Source organism: Marmota flaviventris, chromosome 7, assembly GCF_047511675.1.
Source record: "Marmota flaviventris isolate mMarFla1 chromosome 7, mMarFla1.hap1, whole genome shotgun sequence".
NCBI lineage: Eukaryota > Metazoa > Chordata > Mammalia > Rodentia > Sciuridae > Marmota > Marmota flaviventris.
Window position 1 is genome coordinate 143,968,497 of NC_092504.1, and position 19,907 is coordinate 143,988,403.

A 19,907-nucleotide genomic window follows, 5' to 3' on the forward strand; every position below is an offset into this window, starting at 1 on the left:
GGCTTGGAGTTAGCAAGCTGAGAAAACAGATGTGGGCGGAATAGAGAGGACCAAACACTAGGTCTGTCTTGTCTCACACATCATGAAAATTCAAACCCATTTACTTTAAAACACAAAGGCTGATGTTAGAAACTTGCCTCTGCATTCTGGCTAAAATATTAAACCATTATCTTATTACTTTGGAAATTTTTGCCGTTTTCTTGTATACTGAAAACCAGGAGAGGCTGCTTACTAACTTCTAGGTATTAGGAGGGGAAAAAATCTGATAAACTAAAGATAAACAAATCTGACAAAATAAATAAGACAGTCTCATCTGATGAAGACAAAGAAGTCAAAAATTCAAATATGAAGAAGGTCAGAACTTCCTTGGAGTAACTTGGTAAAGTGTTTGTATGGGAACCAATAATTTGATTCATTTGATAGTTCAATAAAAATGCCTTGCAGCGATCTTGGGTTTGTTGTTGTTTTTTTTTTTTTTCCTTTACTTCTAAGATCTTTCCAGCTCCTGAATTCATTTGAAATCATTCTCATTAGCACTCATGATCCCGCATCAGTTGGTGTTTCCTTACTTTCTTAATGATTCAGAATAGGGCTGGGGATAAGGCTCAGTGGTCTAGTACCCCTGAGATCAGTCCCAGGTACCAAAAAAAGACAAGACAAGACAAGGGAGGGAATTGGTTTCCTTTTCTTTTTTCCTTCTTTTTGTCTGTTCTTCCTTTCTTAAATGTAGAATGAAGAAATCCCAAGAATCTTCCCCTTTCTAAATTTAGTGCTGGTGCAGGGGGAAGGGAGGATGTAAGAGGGCTGGGCTGAAAGTGAGGTGCTCTCCATTGGACCTATGGTCTGCCTGTGGGCCACGTGCCCATTTAGTTCTCTAAAGGGGAAGTTCAGTTGCATCCTGTCTGCGTGTGTTCGTAATGTTCTGTTACAAAGCCCTGTCTCTTAATTATGCACATTCACTGCTGAAGCTGTACTAGAGTGATCACCTAAAGTAGGCCCACGTCTTAAGAGGAGTGTCAAAGACGCATTTTAGGAAAGGTTTCAAGCTCCCCAAGATCCTTAGTGTTTTTTTGTTTTTTTTTTTTGTTGTTGTTTGGAATTGTTCCCCTGGGGCCTAGGCTGCATACTGAAGGGAGGGGAATGCCATCCCTCTCTCCCCTTCTAAGGGCCTGGGGAGCTGCCCCAGCATTCAGGGCCCATTGAGGGGTTCTGAGATCTGGTAGGTGAGCAGCTGCCATCTCCTCCCTCTTCAGAGTGCAAGGCAGCCCTGAGTGGGCCTGTCTTCCTGGGATTTCCTCCCGAGCTCTACCCTGCAGCCCAGCTTGCTGGGCCCTGTCCTGGAGGCCTCAGGGCCCACATGGGGTGTTTTGAGGGGAGTGTGGGAGGGGCCAAACCACTGGCCTTGCTGGACAGTGGCCTCATGTCACTGCCAGGGTCTCCTTCAGCCAAGCTGAGCATGTCAACTGGAGATGCATATTTAAAGTGTGTTCGCTCTCCCTGTGGAGCATCAGCTGAGTCACTCCCATGTTTTCCAGTGGGGGAGACTGACAATATAGGTTCCAGGGCTTTCCTTGGGTCATGGGGACTTTCTGCAGCCACCAAGTGAGTCAGTACAGGTGGATGGGAGCTGCTGCATACAGTGAGCTTTCATGGTTACGAGAAACTGCCAGAGGTACAAGGAACTTGGTAGGGGGTAATGGGGCCCTGCCTGTTCCTGGTTCTGTCATCTGACTCTGTTTCCCAGGTGAGAGGACTTTTAAGTGTCACCACTGTGAGGCCACCTTCAAAAGGAAGGACACATTGAATGTCCACGTCCAGGTGGTCCACGAGAGACACAAGAAGTACAGTTGTGAGCTGTGCAACAAGGCCTTCGTCACACCGTCTGTGCTCAGAAGCCACAAGAAGGTGAGTGGAAGCCTCCCCAGGGTAGAGTTCTGTGGGTGCAGGCCAGTTCCCCCAACCCCTCAGCTGTTCCAACAAAACGACAGGTTTATACCACCTCCTCAGTAAACGTAGCTTTCCCATTTTGCAGAATAGACGTGTTTTCTCCATGAAGGAAGCTCAGAGTCAGATATAGATTCTACATGACCCTTGTGGATTAGTGGGTCGTACAGATATTCAGTGAGTAGGAGCTTATCCATCTTTACACATTTGGGGGTTAATGTAGATTTTTTTTCTTTTAAAAACTATGCATTTTTCCTTAGTAAGTTTCTTTTTTCCCAGGTAATTCAGATTGTGTTGGGAATAATTGAAGTAATTAGACTGGGCCTTCCTGGATTGGCCTGGCCCTTTGTCTTCACTCTCTAGGGCACAGGGAGGTTCCTGACAAGGACAAGGATTTCATAAGTCTTTGCTCAGCTCCTACAAGGTGGTGCCTTACTCAGAGCAATGTGGGGATGGTGTGATCTGCCTCACGCTAGTTGCATGGTACCTCAAGCATGTCAATAGTTTGTTTTCCATTTGTTGAAAACATGCATTTAAAGTACACTTTTGAAATAGCAAAATTCATTTTGTAACAAATGCAGTTAAAGGTTTTAATGTTGAGCTCAGGAATGATTGAAGTGTGCTACCAAGGGAGTTGGAGATGTGGGACTTTGGGGCCTGTCTTTAACCTGGCCCCTTCAGAAGGACGGACCTGAGCAGCTGTCTCTTCCATGTCTCTAATGTTCAAGGGTAATGAAGCTTTTTGGATGCATTACTTTTTTTGCATGTATTTACAATTTTAAAAAAAAATTTGTGGTAAGTGAGGAAAATAAGAATGGGTTTTGAAGGGTGATCTTGCTGTTGTCTGCTAGCACACCATCACACAGAGGTGCGTTGTGGCGAGCCAGCCATGGGCTGTGTGTGAGCTGTGCGCATCTTGAACACAAAGTGGACTGGACTGACGATGCTGCTCTGTCTGGGCTGTGCACGTGGGTGTCCCTTTTGCTTATTCTGCCTTTGATCATCACATAGCATATGAGATAGGTGTGGCCTTCCAAGCTGTCAGCAGACATCAGGAAGCTAGACTCAACCCCCTGAAACCTGACCCCTTGCCTCATTTGAATGGCTTCTCCCAATAAAACCCGGGTTCGAGGTGTGCTCTCTTTCTTTCTTGCCTGCCTTGCTCCCCTTGTGGGAGCTGTGGCTTAGGAGCGTCACTGAACTCAAAGAAAAGGTGTTTTCTGTGTCTGTGTCTGTGTCTTTATTTAGTCCCCAAATTCACTTGGAATGACCCTCACTGGTTTAGTCGTGTGTCGTGACAGTGCGTTGCTCTCTTTCATCTCATATGTGTACATGGCATGTTCCAGTAAGAGGCTTCTAGGCTTTCTTAGGCACATTTCAGGTAGTTGAGTTTTGTACTTTCAGTGTCTTAAGGTGTCTAAGCAGATTCTGTTGCTAATGATAAGATACATTTTTTAGTTAAAAAAAATATTTTAATTTGTTTTATTGATGCAGCCTTAGTGTCTAGTTTGAAACCTTCCATACTATCTGGGATTTCAGCACATGTAACATGTAACTGAATAGTGAGGCAATGTCATGGCAGCAAAATTGCTGGGGTCTCATGGAGATGCCACAGTTAGCGGGCCACCTCCTGTTTGAGCAGCCAGGGTGATAATAGCAGATGCACACTTTCCAGAGGACCTCGAGCTGCCCAGGGAGGACTTGCTGTCCCCTGCCCTCTGTGGGGCGTGAGAAGACAGGTCTGTTGTAGGTCGGCTCCTCCTTCCCTCAACATGAGCCCAAGGTGCCAGGCAAAGGCTCTTCCCTAGTGCACAGGCAGGACTTTTGGTGAGAGAGAAAGTCAAGTACCTGCCACGTGCAGAATTAAGGGTGCCATCGCAGATGGCACCTTTGGTGGGTACGGGGCTGATGAGGCTGTTTCTCCAACTTGCTTGTAGTATGAATCCTTTCAAGGGAAACAGTTGTGCAGGACTGAGCTATCTAATGTTAATAAGGTATTTTAGTTTATAGCCATTTTAAAAATCACAAACCCAGTTGTGCGCATTTCAATACATCTTTTTATACCATCGTGTAATTTGCAAATTAAATACCAATAAGACATGAAACTAACTGTTAGAGTTAGTAACTAATTGATTGAAAGATGGAAGTGTGTTTGTGTCAGTCCTTTGGGGTGGCTAGGTGGCAAAGTGTCTGCTGTCTCTTCTGCTCTCCCCCGTTTCCCTTCTGAGAACATTCCATTAAAAACCCCTTTCCTGTTCCCTTTTGGCTGGTCCATGGTAATGCGCGTAGCAGTACCTGCCAGTAATTTGCAGGAGAGCAGATGCAGGCTCAGGTCCGGAAGCTCTGCTCGGCGATGGTAGCCCAGTTGGTTCACTCCCGGCTTTTTAATTGTTAGGTTATCATTGGGAAAACACCCTGAAAATTGTCTCAGAGACCGCGTGCAGATACCTGCAGGAATTCCATGCCTCCCCTCCAGCCTTCCCATGAGAAACACTGGGGTCTGACAGAGGGCTTTCACCTCTCATGTATTGGAACAATATGTTTTGATATTGGTGGAAAAACTGGTCTCCTGATGAGAGGGGTCCAAGTTTCATACCTCTACTTTCCGGAAAGGTCTCTTTGATTTAAATTATGGACATTGGTTGCTACTCACTTTTGAGGACACCACTCACTTCTCTTGGTGGGAAGGTCTTATGCCTGGATGAAAGGTACTGAGAGCAGGGCTTCACACTGACTATATTTAGTTAACACCTACTGGCTTGAGGTCTCATTAGATCTGTGTCCCTTTCTGCTTTGCAGTAAAATCATTCCAGATAATCATAATTAAGTAACAGATGGCTTTATTGATATTAATTCTGTCCTCAAGAGTTAAATGCACACAGAATGTAGGAGGTGCTTCCAGGAGTGGTCTTGGCAGAGTGGGTGCATTTGCCCCTCCTGGCTCTGGGTTTTGCTCATTTACGTGGTTTCCTGTAACTTCATCACATTTCGGTGGGTGCTCCATAAAGCCTTAAAAAGTGAACTACAGAACTGTTTTCAAATTAACACTAACACACAGTTCTGAGGGTTCATTTGAACCCATGGGAATATCCATGATAAATTGTTTAAATCTCATTGTGATTTTAAATCATTTTAATGAAACGTAATCCTGGAAAATAAGGATTTACTATTGTCAGAGACACTTAATCAGCCCTAATTCTTCCTACTTGTCTCCCTTCCCTTCAGACACACACAGGAGAAAAGGAGAAGGTCTGCCCATATTGTGGCCAGAAGTTCGCCAGCAGCGGGACACTGAGGGTCCACATCCGGAGCCACACAGGTAGGGCATGGGCCTGGGGCCAGACACCCAGACATTAGCTCCCAGCTGGAGGCTGCCTTCCATAGTGCTGTGACGTCCAGTGCCTCACTCTAGACTGGTTTTGAATAACTGAATTTCCCCAAAAAAGTAAAATGCCTGCAGTGGAAATAATTTTGTTGATGTTAAGTCGTGATATAGCCGTGGTTGACCCTGTGTGGGGTTGGTTTTTATTTATTTTTTTGTATTGGGGCTTGAACTGGGTTGCTTAATCACTCAGACATACCAACAACCCTTTTTATTTTTTATTTGAGACAGGGTCTTACTAAGTTGCTGAGGCTGGCCTTGAACTTGCCATCCTCCTGCTCAGCCTCCCAAGCCTCTGGGGTTACAAGTGTGCACCATCCGCACCTGGCTTGCCCTGTTTAGGACTCAAAATGAGGGAATAGGGAGTAGATGTCACCTTTTATCAAAGGTGGAGGGGCTGCTTCTCCACCCCTTCCTGTAACTGTCACCAAATGTGGCCCCTTTAACTTTGAGAAGCCGTGGAAGCTGCTCGGATGCCCTGGGCATTTACTGGGTGAGCACTATGCACTGGCTTGCTTCCCAGGGGCCCCCTTCTTTCTGACTGCATCTTGTGCAGTGCCTGCCAAGAAAGTGGGTACCCTGCTAAAGGGTTATTCAGTTACTAAGTGTTTTTGAAGGACCCTGTCTGGATTTATCTGTCATTGAAAAAGACTTGAAAGCAGCTCTAGGCTCTGAGCACCCTCAGCTCACCCGTCTTCGCGACTGGATAGTATTGCATGGGGAAATCCGCAGGCTGACTATGCTCAAGAAGCTTCCTCCTCAAGGCCATGGGATTTGTTTTTTATTGACCATTATATCCCCAGGACCTGTCGGTGTAGCACAGCGACTGCTGTGAAGGCAGGAATGCCAGCACGCATGTGGCCAAAGAACCAAGCCTGTGATTGCTGGACACGGAGGAGGAGGGACAATGGTGCATGATTTATTATTTTGGATATTTTGTGCCTTAAGCTAATGGACATGTAGTCACTGTAGTATTTGTTGTCTTAGTGGGGCCACTAGATGCTTCTAAATGACACACGTGAGCACCGTGGCTGAGCATTGTGGGATGGCTTTGGCTGTGGGGCTCCGCAGAGCAGAAGAGGCCTTTCTGCCGTGCACTGGTCAAGAGAAAGCACCACATCCAGTGATGAGCTGGACAGGATAGGGGCAGCAGAGGGCCTCATCTAGTCATGTGCTCTGGAAAGCACGTCGATGGCGGCTGCCTGTATGCAGCTTGCAGAGAGCAGGGAGGTCCTGGGCAGGCTCTGAGGTCCCTGGGCAGCCCTGCCCTATTCACTGGGGCTGTATAGAGCTGTGATTGAGGGTGCTCGGCAGACTGCATGGAGTCACTCCTGCTCACCATTTATGTGTGCAGGAGAGAGTAGGGAAGAGGGAGTGCGTGTGGTAGCTGCATGTCAGGGTGACAGGTTCACAGTGATGCCTGGGAACATCCTGATGCGACTGAGTCAGTCTGGTGTGGAGCATTCAATACAGGGACTTGTGTTGCTTAGAACACACAAAGATAGCTTCCAGCACAGAAAGGGTGATGCCAGCCAGCCCTTGGCGTTCAGATGTCCCGAATGTGGGAGTCCTTATGCCCATACTTTATGTACTCATAACAAAGAATGGGTGAACAGTGGGGTGGAGCAAAGCTCTTACAATCGTAATGGCTCCTAAAATTTTAATGATTATACCCCACAGAATTGCAGTAATAAGAGCATTTTTTTGAGATTCAAGAATTTCCTCTGATAAAATATTGAATTTTTATATCATGTTTTTTGTTGTTGTACTGTATTTTGTCCCATGTTGTATATAACATAAAGACTTATTCTAAAAGCTAAAGAACACTCACCTATGATTTGATTTATGGTGTGCCTGAATCTGTGCCACCTGTTGTGCAGATTGTCCTATTCACGTGGCTTCTGATGAAGAGAACAGGGTTCCCCGATGCCAGCAGCCCTGCCAAGCCACGGTGAGCCACACCCGCATTCCAGCACATATGTGAACAGACAGATGCTGAGGCCCGGTGCTCATACAGACAGGCACATATACCCACAGATGACAATGCGAGTATATGTTGAGATGGGAAGTGAGTGAGTGAGTGTGTGTGTGTGTGTGTGTGTCCACACAAATAGTCGTACAACTAATTGTTGATGTAGCTGTCCACTTGTAACTAGACTTTTCTGTTTAACATCAGGCTCATTTTACTTGTACATTTTACAATCCTTTTAATTTATATCTCATGTCACACCTGTTCAGTGCTGACTACCGGGCATTGCTGGGTTGGTGGAAATGGGAAGTGCTAGGCAGTATCAGGGTGACACAGCTGCCTGGCAGCTGGCATCTGACTTCCACACATTCCTGGTGTGGGTTTCTTCTCCTGCATGGACAAGTGATGTTTGCTTCCCCTTTACTTGCCTTTTCCTGTCCTAAAAATCATGCACCTCCACGGGCCTTCCCAAGATAACCTGGTTCCTTTGAGGGTCTGGTGAGAGTCGTGGGTGCCCAGGAGCGCTCAGGCCACATTATGGGAACTAACACTCCAGATGGATTTCGCATGGTAAACACCTAGCCAAAAGAGCACCCATGGGTGTGAGTGCATGTGTGATGTGTAGGTGTGTGTGTCTGGGGCAGGCCAGGTGGACAGGCTGAGAAGAGCCAGCTGCTCCTGCAGTATGGCCCCAGCCTGCAGAGTTGGGTCTGCCTGGCTGGGCTGTTCCTTCCCAGCATGTTCAAGGGCTTCTGAAGCTGCTGCTTTGATACCTTCCTGTCCCTCCTGGTTGCCTTTGCTGGAATCTGGATCTTCAAAGCCAGCCAATGAGTAGGAGCTTGGCCAGCCTGACTCTTCTGTGTAGGGACTGCTTCTCATTGGATTGATAATGTTCTATTTTACAGTTGTAAATAGAAAAGCATTAAGACTTCTAAGAGGCATGCATATCTGTAGGTATGTTTCTGAATCTCATTCTAAAATTTATTTGTAGATAGCAAAATTAGAGCTTTGTGGAATGATTATCCTATTAGTAAGACAGTTACTGATACTTGAAACCATTTAGCCAAGGTTGCATCGAGATTCAGCGACTTCCCCGCCCAGATGGCCACCACGCCCCACTCATTGGACCTGGGTGCTCCTATTGTCTGCCCACTTGCACTGGGAGTGCGTAGCACTGGCATTGGAGACACTGATGAGGGCACATCTGGCTCCCCTACTTGCTATTTGTGAGCAAGCTGCTTACCTCTCTAAGCCCAGGTTGCCTCGGGGGTTCTTTGTGAGGGGGTGAGTAAAATCCTATCCTTATGATACTCAGTGCTGGCTCATGGTAGACAATTGATTGTGGCAAGCATGGTCCCTAAAATCCTGCTATCACCCAGCACTTGTTAAGACTATGCTTCCCAAGTTAAGTGAATGGCGATCCTTAACACTGGATGGCAGGGTTTGACTTAATTGCATGATTTCTCATATTATTATTTGCTCCTTTTTTTCTTGGGTTTCTTTTTTCTAGCATTACTAAAAATTTTCATTTTTAATATCTTTGCTTTCTTCCAATTTTATTAAAATTTTAAATATTGAACATGTTGAAATTTTTATAACTTAGTTTCATAAACATAATCCCAGTTGACTCTTGATAATTTAATATCATGTTTGGCACAATTATAATATTAATGTTTTATTTTTGGAGAAATGCATTTTAGATGGCTATGTTTCCAATTAAACCATCTTTATATAAATATGTAAAAGAAACTCAGTTGAAAAATGTATTTGGGGCTGTGATTTGCATCCTGAATTTTGTGTGTCCCTACTAATTTCCTTGTTGAAATTAAACCATGGTGGCCCCCAGGATAACCTTTCTTAAGTTTTGTTTTCCTATCTCTGCAGAATTGGTCTTTAGCTTTTGAAATTTGCTTTTCCTTTTGCATCAGGAGAATATATACAATAAAGATTATGGGCAGTACATTTTTATTAATAGAAAGAATCATCCTGTTCCTAGAAGGACTGCTTATAATAGTAGCAAAACAACACTGAGGACAGTCCTATAGAGCCAATGGTGAGGAATTGGCTGAGATGACTATGGTATGTCCACGTCTACCACATAGGTAATAAAAGTGGTATTACAGGGCATGTTAATTAACATGAAAGAAATGAAAAGGTATCAAAACAATAAAACAATGTTATGTTTTGTAATAATAAAGTATTCTTACATTATGCTCTTACAAATTATAAATCATTAACTATGGTTATTTCTATGTCTTGTAAATATGGATGACTTGAATTCCCTTTATAATTTTGTATGTTTTCTGAATTTCTATAATAACAGTTTCTTATATAGTAGACATATTTAGAGCATATTAACCTATCTTATGATTATGTAGATAACTTATTAAAAGATGCATGCTTAAACATCTTATTCTTAAATGAGGCAGAGAAAAGAGGTGCATATAAAAACGTATATTGGAAATGGGAATGAGAATGAGCAAGCTGACAGGGTCAGCATGAGTGCAGTAAGGAGTTCACTGTGCCATGCTTCCAGTGTTTCCTCCTTTGGAACTTAGACATTGAAGAATTTGGTATTGTTTTATTCTGACAACGACCATGCAGAATCCCTGAAGCACTGAGACTGCGTGGGGGCACATCCGTAGCAGGGCCTGGTCCTGAGCCTTCCCTGGCACAGGTCTCCCTGAGCTGGTGGGACATGTGCTAGGTGGCCGTGTACCCCTGGTGGTGCTGCTCAGAGGGGACGAGTCCTTGAAGATGCTGACCATCCTCACCCTCCATCCTTCCCTGGAGTGCTGGGTTTGTTTCCGTGAAAAGGAGCTGCATGGCATTTGCTATTCTCAGGGATTTTTCTGGAGGATTTTTTTTTTGTTTTGAGATTTTGGAAAGTGTATATTTCTTATAAAGGAAGTATAGAAAATGGATCAGGTTCACCCAGTCACTCTTCACCTGACTAAAAGCTTCTCAAGGGCTTCCCCTTGATTTGTACAAAATTTGGCCTGAAGTTCTCATGAGATGCATCAGTTGCTCTCCAGTTTATATTCCAGACCTGCTTACAGAGCTCCTTTTGCTCTCCCAGACTCCATTTAAGTCTGCTATGTCCATGATCTGTTTCCTGTCCAGCCCTGGGCCAAGGTGCCCCAGGTTCTCATGCTTTTCTACCTGTTCCTGGCCATGGTGCCCAGGTCAGGTGCTCCAGGCCCCTGTGCCTCTGTCCCCACAGTGCTCTTCCCCGTGTTTGTGTCCCCATGCTCTGTAGGAGTCTGTGCTCTTTCTTACCTTAGAACTGTGCCCATTATTTTTGGCACTGGGAGAGCTGCCTGCACTGAGAGAGCTGCCTGCATCGAGGAAGCGCCTGGGAATGCTTGCAGAGTAAACAAAAGCCCCTTTCACTTAGAGAACCGCAATCAAACAGGCTGCAGTGCTTTGAGATAGCTAGGAGATCATCATCAAATCTAATTTTTTCATATAATATCTACCAAAATCTGTGGGATTCATTTTGAGAAATACTAACATTAAAGAAGAAAATCTGCCCCCCCAATTTGTGATGCTACCCATTCTTCATCTTGCTGTGTCATTGAGTGGTTGGTTGAACATTATATGACCTAGCTCAATACCCATGCAGCTGTGAGGCTCCAAGGAAAGGCTGGCAGTATTATTTTGCCAACAAGACTTGCTGGGACTGATTTTAGCCTGGAGTGGCTGCATCAAGAGTTCCTCATCAGAAAGAAAGTGGAGGACCCTGGCCCTGACAAGTGCTCCATGGGCTTTTGTGAGGGTCGAGTCTGCTGTGTGAACTGGGACCCCCTGCAGTGGTGCGGTACCTTCCTGACCAGGCCTCCAAGCTGAGGGCAGTGCAGGTCAGGCTCCTGCCTTTCCCGAGGGTTGGAGAAGGGACACACTCTCAAAGGTAGCATCTAGGCCCTTCCCTCATCTTCAGGAGGAGGAAGTCCAGGCTCAGAGAGGCAAATGACCTGAATCAAGGTGAAAAGACCCAAATCCTTTGACTCCAGCTTCTGCTGTACCTGCATGTTCTTTTTTCTGCTCTACGCTATTACAGTCACCACAAGAGTCATAGAGTCCCCAGTATGAAAGACAAGGAGTGAGATCCTGCCTCTGAGCCTATTTCAGCTGCGAGAGTTTCACGCTCTAGAGCCACCTGGAAGGTGCTTCAGTGCTCTGTTTCTCTTTTTCCCTTAGCAGTCCCAGGGCCATCTGTTCCTGAGTCCTCTGGAGCGGGCAGGAGCATGCAGAGCGAATGTTCACTGGATTTAGTTTTTCAGATCTCTTCTCTATTTCTAGGAAGAGATGAGTGATGGGTGGTTGGACCTTTGATCACGTGGCAATACAAGGGGATTTTCATGGGACATTAACAGTCATTTAATGGTTTTTCCAGAGTACTAGGGTCAGTTTCATTTTTGTTTTTATAGTATTCAAACTGTCAATAATTTGGGAAGCCAATTCTCTTTTTATGACATCAAATGCCACTTAGTTTTATTGAGGGGAAGGAACTAGTGCGCCCGCTCTAATTTGTGCTTACAGTCTGCCTGTTGGTGTCTCTCAGTGTTTCTGTCAGGTACAGGAAGCGCTGGCCTTGTGCAGCCTCCTTGGTATGAATTTCTTTAGGAGGTCATGGTCATTGGCTCAGGGATGACGTCTCTTCACCAGCACATGATGATTAGCTGTTGGGTTCCTGCCTTTCTTCTGGTTCAGGGAGGAATCTTCACATTTGTGTCCATATTTTCATCCTTTGCTAACAATGTTTAAGAAGTTTCCTTAGCCCCACTTCCTTCATGGAGTGATTGATTTTTCTCTTATGGCCTTAACTAGCCACCAGTGGTGTCCTTGCTTCACCTCCTTCCCTGTGACCTTCCTCTCCTTCCTCTTCCCTCCACCACCACTCTGAACAGCGAGGGTGGAATCACACCAGCTGGTTTACCAGTAACTTGGCAGTGTTAATTTTCATAACCCTCGTATCTAACCTCTGAGGTCCACTCATTCTTTACAACTTGGTGATTAGAGTAGGGACACGGCAAGTGTGCATCTACCTTCACAGGCTTTGAAATTCCACATGCCTGGGCTGGAGTGTAGAGGGGAGGGCATGCCAGGCTCTGCGTCTAGCACTGCAAAGGCACAGCAAAGCAAAAGCATGTGCCCTTGACTTCCAGGGTGAGGGGCAGCTGCAAAGTCATCTGTGTCCAGCCTCTCCTTTGCACTGATGCCTAGCTGCAGTGAGAGGTCTGCGAGGGTGGCACAGCATGTGTGGGGTTCACAGAGAGCTGAGGGCATTTCTGCTTCTTCCTCAGAGGAGCCCTGCGCTCTTACTATTACTGAGCCCCCTTCCTTCCACGAGGTTGAAGATACCTTCTCAGTGATGTATCAGCCAGTAGGGAATCAATGTGCTGGCCTGAGAACTGAGGGCTGAGCTTGTAGCCTTTGGCCTGTAGCCTTTCCCCACTCCAGCCATGGAGAACCCCACGCAGCTCTGCACTGTGTCATCACTGTCTATGCACATTCGCACCGTGGACCACAGTGTCAGCTCACAGCCGCCAAAGGTCGCTTCGCCTCTTCAAATCCCAGTTCTCGCAGCTCAACAGGGGACAGCTATGGTCCCAGCTGCAGGTGCTGTCTGAGAACTTTCCCGTGTGCCCAATGTCCATGTGTGAGGTCACAGGAGCTGCTACAGGCTCTGCCTCTGCCCTGCGCCCGTTTCTGCCTGCATTTGGTCACAGTCGCCTGCACATGCTCATGGTTCACTGTGGGACCCTCTATCCACATGGTTGTCTTGCTTGTCTTCATATGCCCCAGCAGCAGAGTGTGGATCACCAGAACATGATGAGAGTCATCAGCCAGTGGGCTGGGGGGGCGGGGGTGAGGGGACACGCAGTGCAGCTGTGGCTGAGTGGAGGTGCTCTTGGGTCCACGTGATTATAGCTCTGTAATTTATCACTGGCTCCCTAAGTCAGATGAGAGGTGGCACTCAGAGGGTCAGCCAACATGGCCCAGCAGTTGCTGGGGGTCACTGCTTCTGGATCAGGGAGAGCTGGGCTTGTTCAGCAGGGGATCCAAGCTTGCTATGGGAATTGCATGGATTGCTCATAAATTATGAGGGAAATTCTAGCAACTGCTTTCGGGTCTTCAGTGCTCTGGGCCAGAGGTTAATTACTCGCCTGGAGTCCCACCACTGTCGTGGTAATACATCCCGACCGTGCTGGCCTGCTCCCAGGCACATCGCGCCTGCGGATGAGCACGCTCATAAATCACTGTCTGGGGAAATGTTTCTTTTTTTTTTTTTTGGTAAATACCTGTGATCATATTGGAAATAAAGGATCTGGGCTTCCACCGTTGCTCTTCTTTGTTTTCCAATGATTACTCTGAGGAAATCATGCATTGTTTTCAGAGTGTTTGTTCCACAGGAGCTGTGACCAAGGACAAGTAACTATAGGACAAGAGTGACATTGCTAATGCACAAATAAGACAATTAACAAATTAACCAAAGGGAACTTAAACTTGCATTCCACATTTCAGTCAGGCAGGCTCTGAAGACTTGGCTCTTCTTCTGTGGCTTCCTCCTGCCAGTTCCTCCAGAGCAGCCCCCAGGGCTTCCCTGCAGCCCTGCACTGTGCTCCTCTGGGTTTAGGGGAGCTTATTTCTGGTGCACGCTCTTGATTCTTCCTCTGGTGCTGTTTACACAGCGCCCTGCATGTCCTGGCACCCTGGATCTGACTGCCCATTCAGCCCCCAGCTGCCGCGCAGGAAGGTGCTCTGAATGCCAGGTGAAGGCAGACTTCTGGTCTGCAGCTCCTCCAGAGGGAAACTGCTGGGTAAAAGCATTAGTGATTTTCCCACCGAAGCCTGACGCTACAACAAAACCAAATCTCTGGTGAGCACACACCTCCCTTGGTGTCATTGCCCCTTGTCCTAGCAGTGGACATGCCACAGCAGAGGTCTTGTTCTTGGTCAGAACCTTTGAGACTTTGGCTGTATCTCCTCCTGCTCTTGGTAAACACTATTCTTCCGGTAGCACGTTTAGGACCTCCTGAGGTCATCTTGTGCCCTCTGAACAAGTCACAAATGACAGGTGTCTTTCTACACCTATGTGGCCACAGCCAGAGCACCAGGATCAGGTTTTTTTTTTATTTCCTTTTCCTAATTGTAGTTTTAAATCAACTCTTTACCACCTTTTTTTGTCCTCTATCTCATATTCTTTTGTCTGTTTGTTTGTTTAATCAGTAAAATTCAGTTTCATAAGGTGCTGTTTTCACATTGGTGTATGACTTGTGCTTAGGTGAGGGCTGGTTCTTCTAACATCCTCATGATTTTACTGCCTAGAACCATGTTGGTCTTGATGAATCATCTTCACACAGGCATGCATTAAATTGGAGTCTGATTTTTTTTCCTGTTGCTTTAGCCCTGCTTGGGTAGGCAGTTGCCCTCATAATGCTTTTTTTGTTACAGACCTGAGGTGACTGTTTGGGCCAGGCTGGACAGGTCAGGTGCCCCACATGGCAGCCACATGTGCTCTTCATTACTACTGGTCTCTCTGGATTCTCTTTCCCCAACATCCTCACAATGGAAGACTTTGAAGTCACTTCCATTCGACTGCACTGGCTGTGGGAATTTGGAAACACCCCGTCAAGCCCAGTTGGGAGAGACAGAGGTCCAGGACCCTGGAGCCTGAGTTCCACTGCCTCAGGCCTGCCTGCATTCGGTCCCTGGCTTCTCCTGCTGGCCTTGCTGGGGTTCTTCTGCCCTCTTCCTCAGCCCACTGGTCTTTCTTAACTCTGTCTCAGTATTCTCTTGAAAAATTTAATCTATTCCCAACCGCATTCCTAGAGCCCAGGTCTGTAGCTGGAACATGGCAGGTGCTAAAAAAAAAAATCTGTTAAAAAATGAACAAATTAACTTAATGAAGTATCCATGAGGTGGCACTTTATAGTTACCTATTATAGTTACCATCATGTTTCTTTTTGTTCCTTGATGTGTTTAAAGAAGACAGTGGGTTTAAACCTCTTTTGGTGTCAGAACATAATTTAAAGACCACAACATGCAAAGCCCTCCTCAGTTTTCAGTCAGACGTGGAGTTTGCTGCCCACACAGTGCTCATTAGATCTGATTGCCTTGGCCAAGTGTCCTGGGGAATGCCTGAGGTTCTGATGTCTTAATTGCCGTCTAGATGGTAATAGGTCTCAGGCACAGCTAGTGTGACAACATCTGCATTCACATGAGACCTGCTGAACGATGGGACACATGTTCCTCTCTTGCCTCCTGCATTTTCCTGATGAGTGTTGAAAGCCAAAAGAACGCCTGGATGCACCAGCCCCAGGCCTGGTTCGTGCCACCTGGGACTGGGAGAGGCAGGTCTTTGCCCTTCACTGGGGAAGCTCACCCAGTGCGAGGGGCCAGCAGTTGCAGTACTTCCCACCTTGGCTCTGGGGCACAGTGGCTCCAGCTCTGACCCCTCCATCTCGCAGCCCACTGTGAGTCCTTTCTGTGCCTGTGTACTTGTTCTGGACTTGGGACATGAGCACCAGGTTGCAGTGTTGTGGCATGGGTTCAGTGGCTTCTCCAGTGAGGACCCCCAGCACAGACTGGGGTACTGAGGGTTGCCGCTGGCGTGTTATTCCCATTGACACTGGCTTTCAGCTTTTTTCTAATTTTAAGATTCACTGATTTTCTTGCCAGTGAGAATTTGAATATTATGATTAGTCTAAGTGAAATAAAGATAGTGGCATCTAAATCTACCTGAGATATTTAAAAATAGGGCTATGTGGCACCTAGAGGCTGTGTTGGGTGAAGTCACACTGAAGGCTACTTCCTGTTCACAGCACAATTCTATGTATAGATCAAAATGCTTCCAGTATCAGACTCCTACATAGGCATATAATATGTGGATCAGGTGCATGACAGTAATTATCACCTGTGGACTGCACAGGTGTCCTTCAGTTTCAGATTGTGGGATAGCAGAAAGCTCTGTTATTGGAGGCCGAAAGAAGCAGGGTCACCCTGAGCATGCTGTGACTGAGGGGTTTCTGAAGGTTAATATGGTCCACCCAAGACTGCCCATATCTGATTTTGTTTGCTAGCTGTTCTGTTGGCCTTTGGAAGGCAAGACCTAATTTAAAGCTATGAGGAGTAGATTGTCTTAGGTCTGCTAGGAAAATCATGAAGTAACTTTATGTAACAGACTGCTGTTTTTAATCATGTTTTGTGTGTACTCTGGATTTGATTTGTTGATTGATTAAATTATTAATAGGTATATAAGAAGGAAACATTTCAGCATTTAAAAAAATCTAAGCAATTATTCTTCATAATTTATGAAGAAGAGTATTTGAAAGTGTGTGGAATTCTCTGAGGCAGGCGTTACCGCCTGGGTGGCTCTTTCTGTCCTCCAGTGCTTGGCTTCTGAGCATAGGAACCTCCTGGCTGCACCTGCGTGGCCAGAGGTCTTGCAGATGCTGGTGGACTACGTGCAACTGTTGTGTTTTTTGCTATGGTTCTCATCCTTGCGGGAGTGTAGGCCAGCGGGAGTGTCAAGGAGGTGAATCTCGTGGCTCAGGAACTGGATGCAGGGGAAGGGTATAGAAAGGTGTCTTGGAGGGCCAAGTTTTCTTTTTTTTTGCAATGAATTCCAGTGTGTGTATTTAAATCACACATCAGCGACAGGACACAGCCTGCCGGTCCAGGGTTATAGGGAAGCCAATTAATGCATCCATTTGTTTTTGTTTTTGTGGCAAGAACAGCTACAATCTACTCATTTAGCATGAATCTTGTATACAGAATAATTTTATTACCTTGGGTCTTATTTGATCCATGGATAATCAGGACAGAAGGTGAATGTGTGGGGAATTTGAGTTGATTGTGCAATATCCAAGTTAGGACTGGGACTCAGCAGAGACCTGGAATAAGATAAGTATGGAATATCCCTGCGGGCTAGCATAGGTAGTATTTTCCTGGCTGTTTCCAGCCTTGGTTCTACCTTCTAGGTCTGGACTGTCATTCAGTCCAGAATTCCCAGGGGCTGTCCTGGAGCACAGGTTGATTTTCTCTCAGAATATGGAAACGTGGACCATCCGCGCAAGAGCCTATTCCTATTTGTGCTGCTGTTATGCTTAGCTCTTTGCATTTTGGAGTGGTTGTCAGTGGTTTACAGTGCCCAGTGGAAAGGAAGGGTCCTAGGTGTCCCTGCAAAGAGGAGAGACTGGGAGAGGTCACTCTGGGGCCCTGCACTTGGTTCTAGGTGGTGCTACTCTGGAAGCAGCGTGGGAGGCTGCCCTATGCCTGAGCCACGAGCGTGCTGCCTGTCTGGTGGTGCTGAGTCTGAGGCGGAGAAGAGGTGCAGGCAGCCCTCTCTCAGGAGCAGTGGCTGGTCAAGCAGTGGGTGTTCATGGCTGCCCAGCAAGGGAGCTCCCTGGAGTAATACATCTGTGCCAGCCTGCATCCAGTGGGACCTGTGGGAGAAGAGGGGGAGTAGATACTGGGGGCAGGGGCCTGAGGGGAAGGACAGACAGACAGAGCCTTGATTTGCATGATCTTTGAATGTAGACTGGCATGGTGCCATGTCGGTGTGTTGTTAAATCAAAGACTGTGCTGGTGACTTTAAGCTGTCATCCACTCTAGATCATCAGGCCTTGGGGAGAGCACCTCCAGACAACTCAGGAGGATCATACCTCACTATAGTCTTGTCCTCACAAAGTAGAATTTTGTGATGTATGTGTGTTTGCTTGTCTTAAAAATGTCCTGGCTGTCTTCTAAATCATAACTTCTGGGCAAGACGTTCTTGGTTATATCAGAAAGCGAGCCATCCTCTCTGAGTAGTTCAGAGGCCAGTGGTTCTGCTTCATGTAGGTGTTTTACAAAAACCCTGAGATGGATTCATTTACATGAAACTTTTAAGCAAAAATAAGAAAACAACTTATTAATGAACTGGTTAAATTCAGACTCCTGTGGTGGGCAGAGGACAGTGCAGCAACAGAACAAATTGACTAACGCCAAGTACTTGTAGTGAGGTCTTGAACTGCGGAGACTTGATTGGGCTGGGATGGTGAAAGGAAGTGCACTGAGCTCTGCTGGCCTGGCTCCTCCTGAGTGTTGGGGCGCTGGACCTCCCAGAGGCAGCCTGGGTCCTACTGAGTGTTGGGGTGCTGGACCTCCCAGAGGCAGCCTGGCTTCCTGAGTCCTGGGGCGCTGGGCCTCCCAGAGGCAGCCTGGGTCCTCCTGAGTCCTGGGGTACTGGGCCTCCCAGAGGCAGCCTGGCTCCTCCTGAGTCCTGGGGTACTGGGCCTCCCAGAGGCAGCCTGGCTCCTCCTGAGTCCTGGGGTACTGGGCCTCCCAGAGGCAGCCTGCCTCCTCCTGAGTCCTGGGGTGCTGGGCCTCCCAGAGGCAGCCTGGGTCCTCCTGAGTGCTGGGGTGCTGGACCTCCCAGAGGCAGCCTGGCTCCTCCTGAGTGCTGGGGTGCTGGGCCTCCCAGAGGCAGCCTGGGTCCTCCTGAGTCCTGGGGTACTGGGCCTCCCAGAGGCAGCCTGGCTCCTCCTGAGTGCTGGAGTGCTGGACCTCCCAGAGGTGGCCTGGCTTATCGTGAGTCCTGAGGCACTGGGCCTCCCGGAGGTGGCCTTGTCTGCTCAGGCTATGTGGGAGCGTTCGTGAGGCAGGACAGGGCACTGGGAGTAGGACATGGCATGCTCCGCCCTGACACTGTTCTGACCTGAAGTCTTTCTTTACCCATAGGTGAGCGTCCCTATCAGTGTCCTTACTGTGACAAAGGATTCAGTAAGAACGATGGGCTGAAGATGCACATCCGAACGCACACCAGGGTAAGACTGCTCCTGCCTCTCCTGCAGCTGTAACATCCATGATGTAAAACCACGCTCACAGTAAAAGGAAAGTGTCTGACTTTATGTGAGAAAAAAGTGCTGCAACTGAAATTCTGTTTATGTTCATGATAGACATTTATAGATACGTGTTTTTGAAAGGCCAAAGGGGGAAAAATTTCCAGCCCCAAAAATGTCTGATTCTTTGAATTGTGAGTCAGTTTCGGGAGTTATGAGTGACAGACTACCACTAAATAGATCTTTACAGTTTCATACTAGAAAATATGAAGGTTTTTTCTTGCAGAATACTTACAAGTGACAGGACATCCTTGTGAAGACGAGTCTGTCAGCATTTGGCCAGTGAGTAATACTTTCAGGAAAGACATCACCAGTGATCAACGTTGCAGCCTGTGACTGTAGACAGAGCCAGACCAGTTCTCTCAGAATTCAGTGGACTGCCTGGGGTGGAGCATACCAGTGAGCCTTTTATGCTGTTCTGAATTCTGTTAATTTTCTTTCATGAATTTTTCTGTCCTTGATCTTAGGCAGTTCAGACTCAATTTAATGAGCAGTGCAGGTGGCATTTCCTTGGGACACCATGCAGTGAGACCCAGTGAGATGCATGGTCTCTGAGACACACTGTATCCAGAGGGGCTGGATGGACCTGAAGGCTTTAGGTGGTATATTGATGTAGAATTGAAAACTTACCAAAAAAAAAAAAAAACTTGACCAAAGAATAAAGCTATTGAATTGCGCAATGTGGTATAAGCAAAAGGCTGAGGGAGGAGAGTTCCCCCTTTGG

The 19,907-nt window shown here is 46.8% G+C and overlaps 1 protein-coding gene across 1 annotated transcript in view; it reads left to right on the forward strand.

Annotated features, from left to right (window-relative positions):
• The window catches only part of Prdm5 (PR/SET domain 5), a 132,572-nt gene that overhangs the window by 76,599 nt on the left and 36,066 nt on the right, over nt 1-19,907 (forward strand). The window contains exons 11-13 of the mRNA XM_071614873.1: nt 1,745-1,905; nt 5,170-5,263; nt 19,023-19,108. Coding sequence (XP_071470974.1) covers nt 1,745-1,905; nt 5,170-5,263; nt 19,023-19,108 — 341 coding nt within the window. The remainder of the gene's footprint in view (nt 1-1,744; nt 1,906-5,169; nt 5,264-19,022; nt 19,109-19,907) is intronic.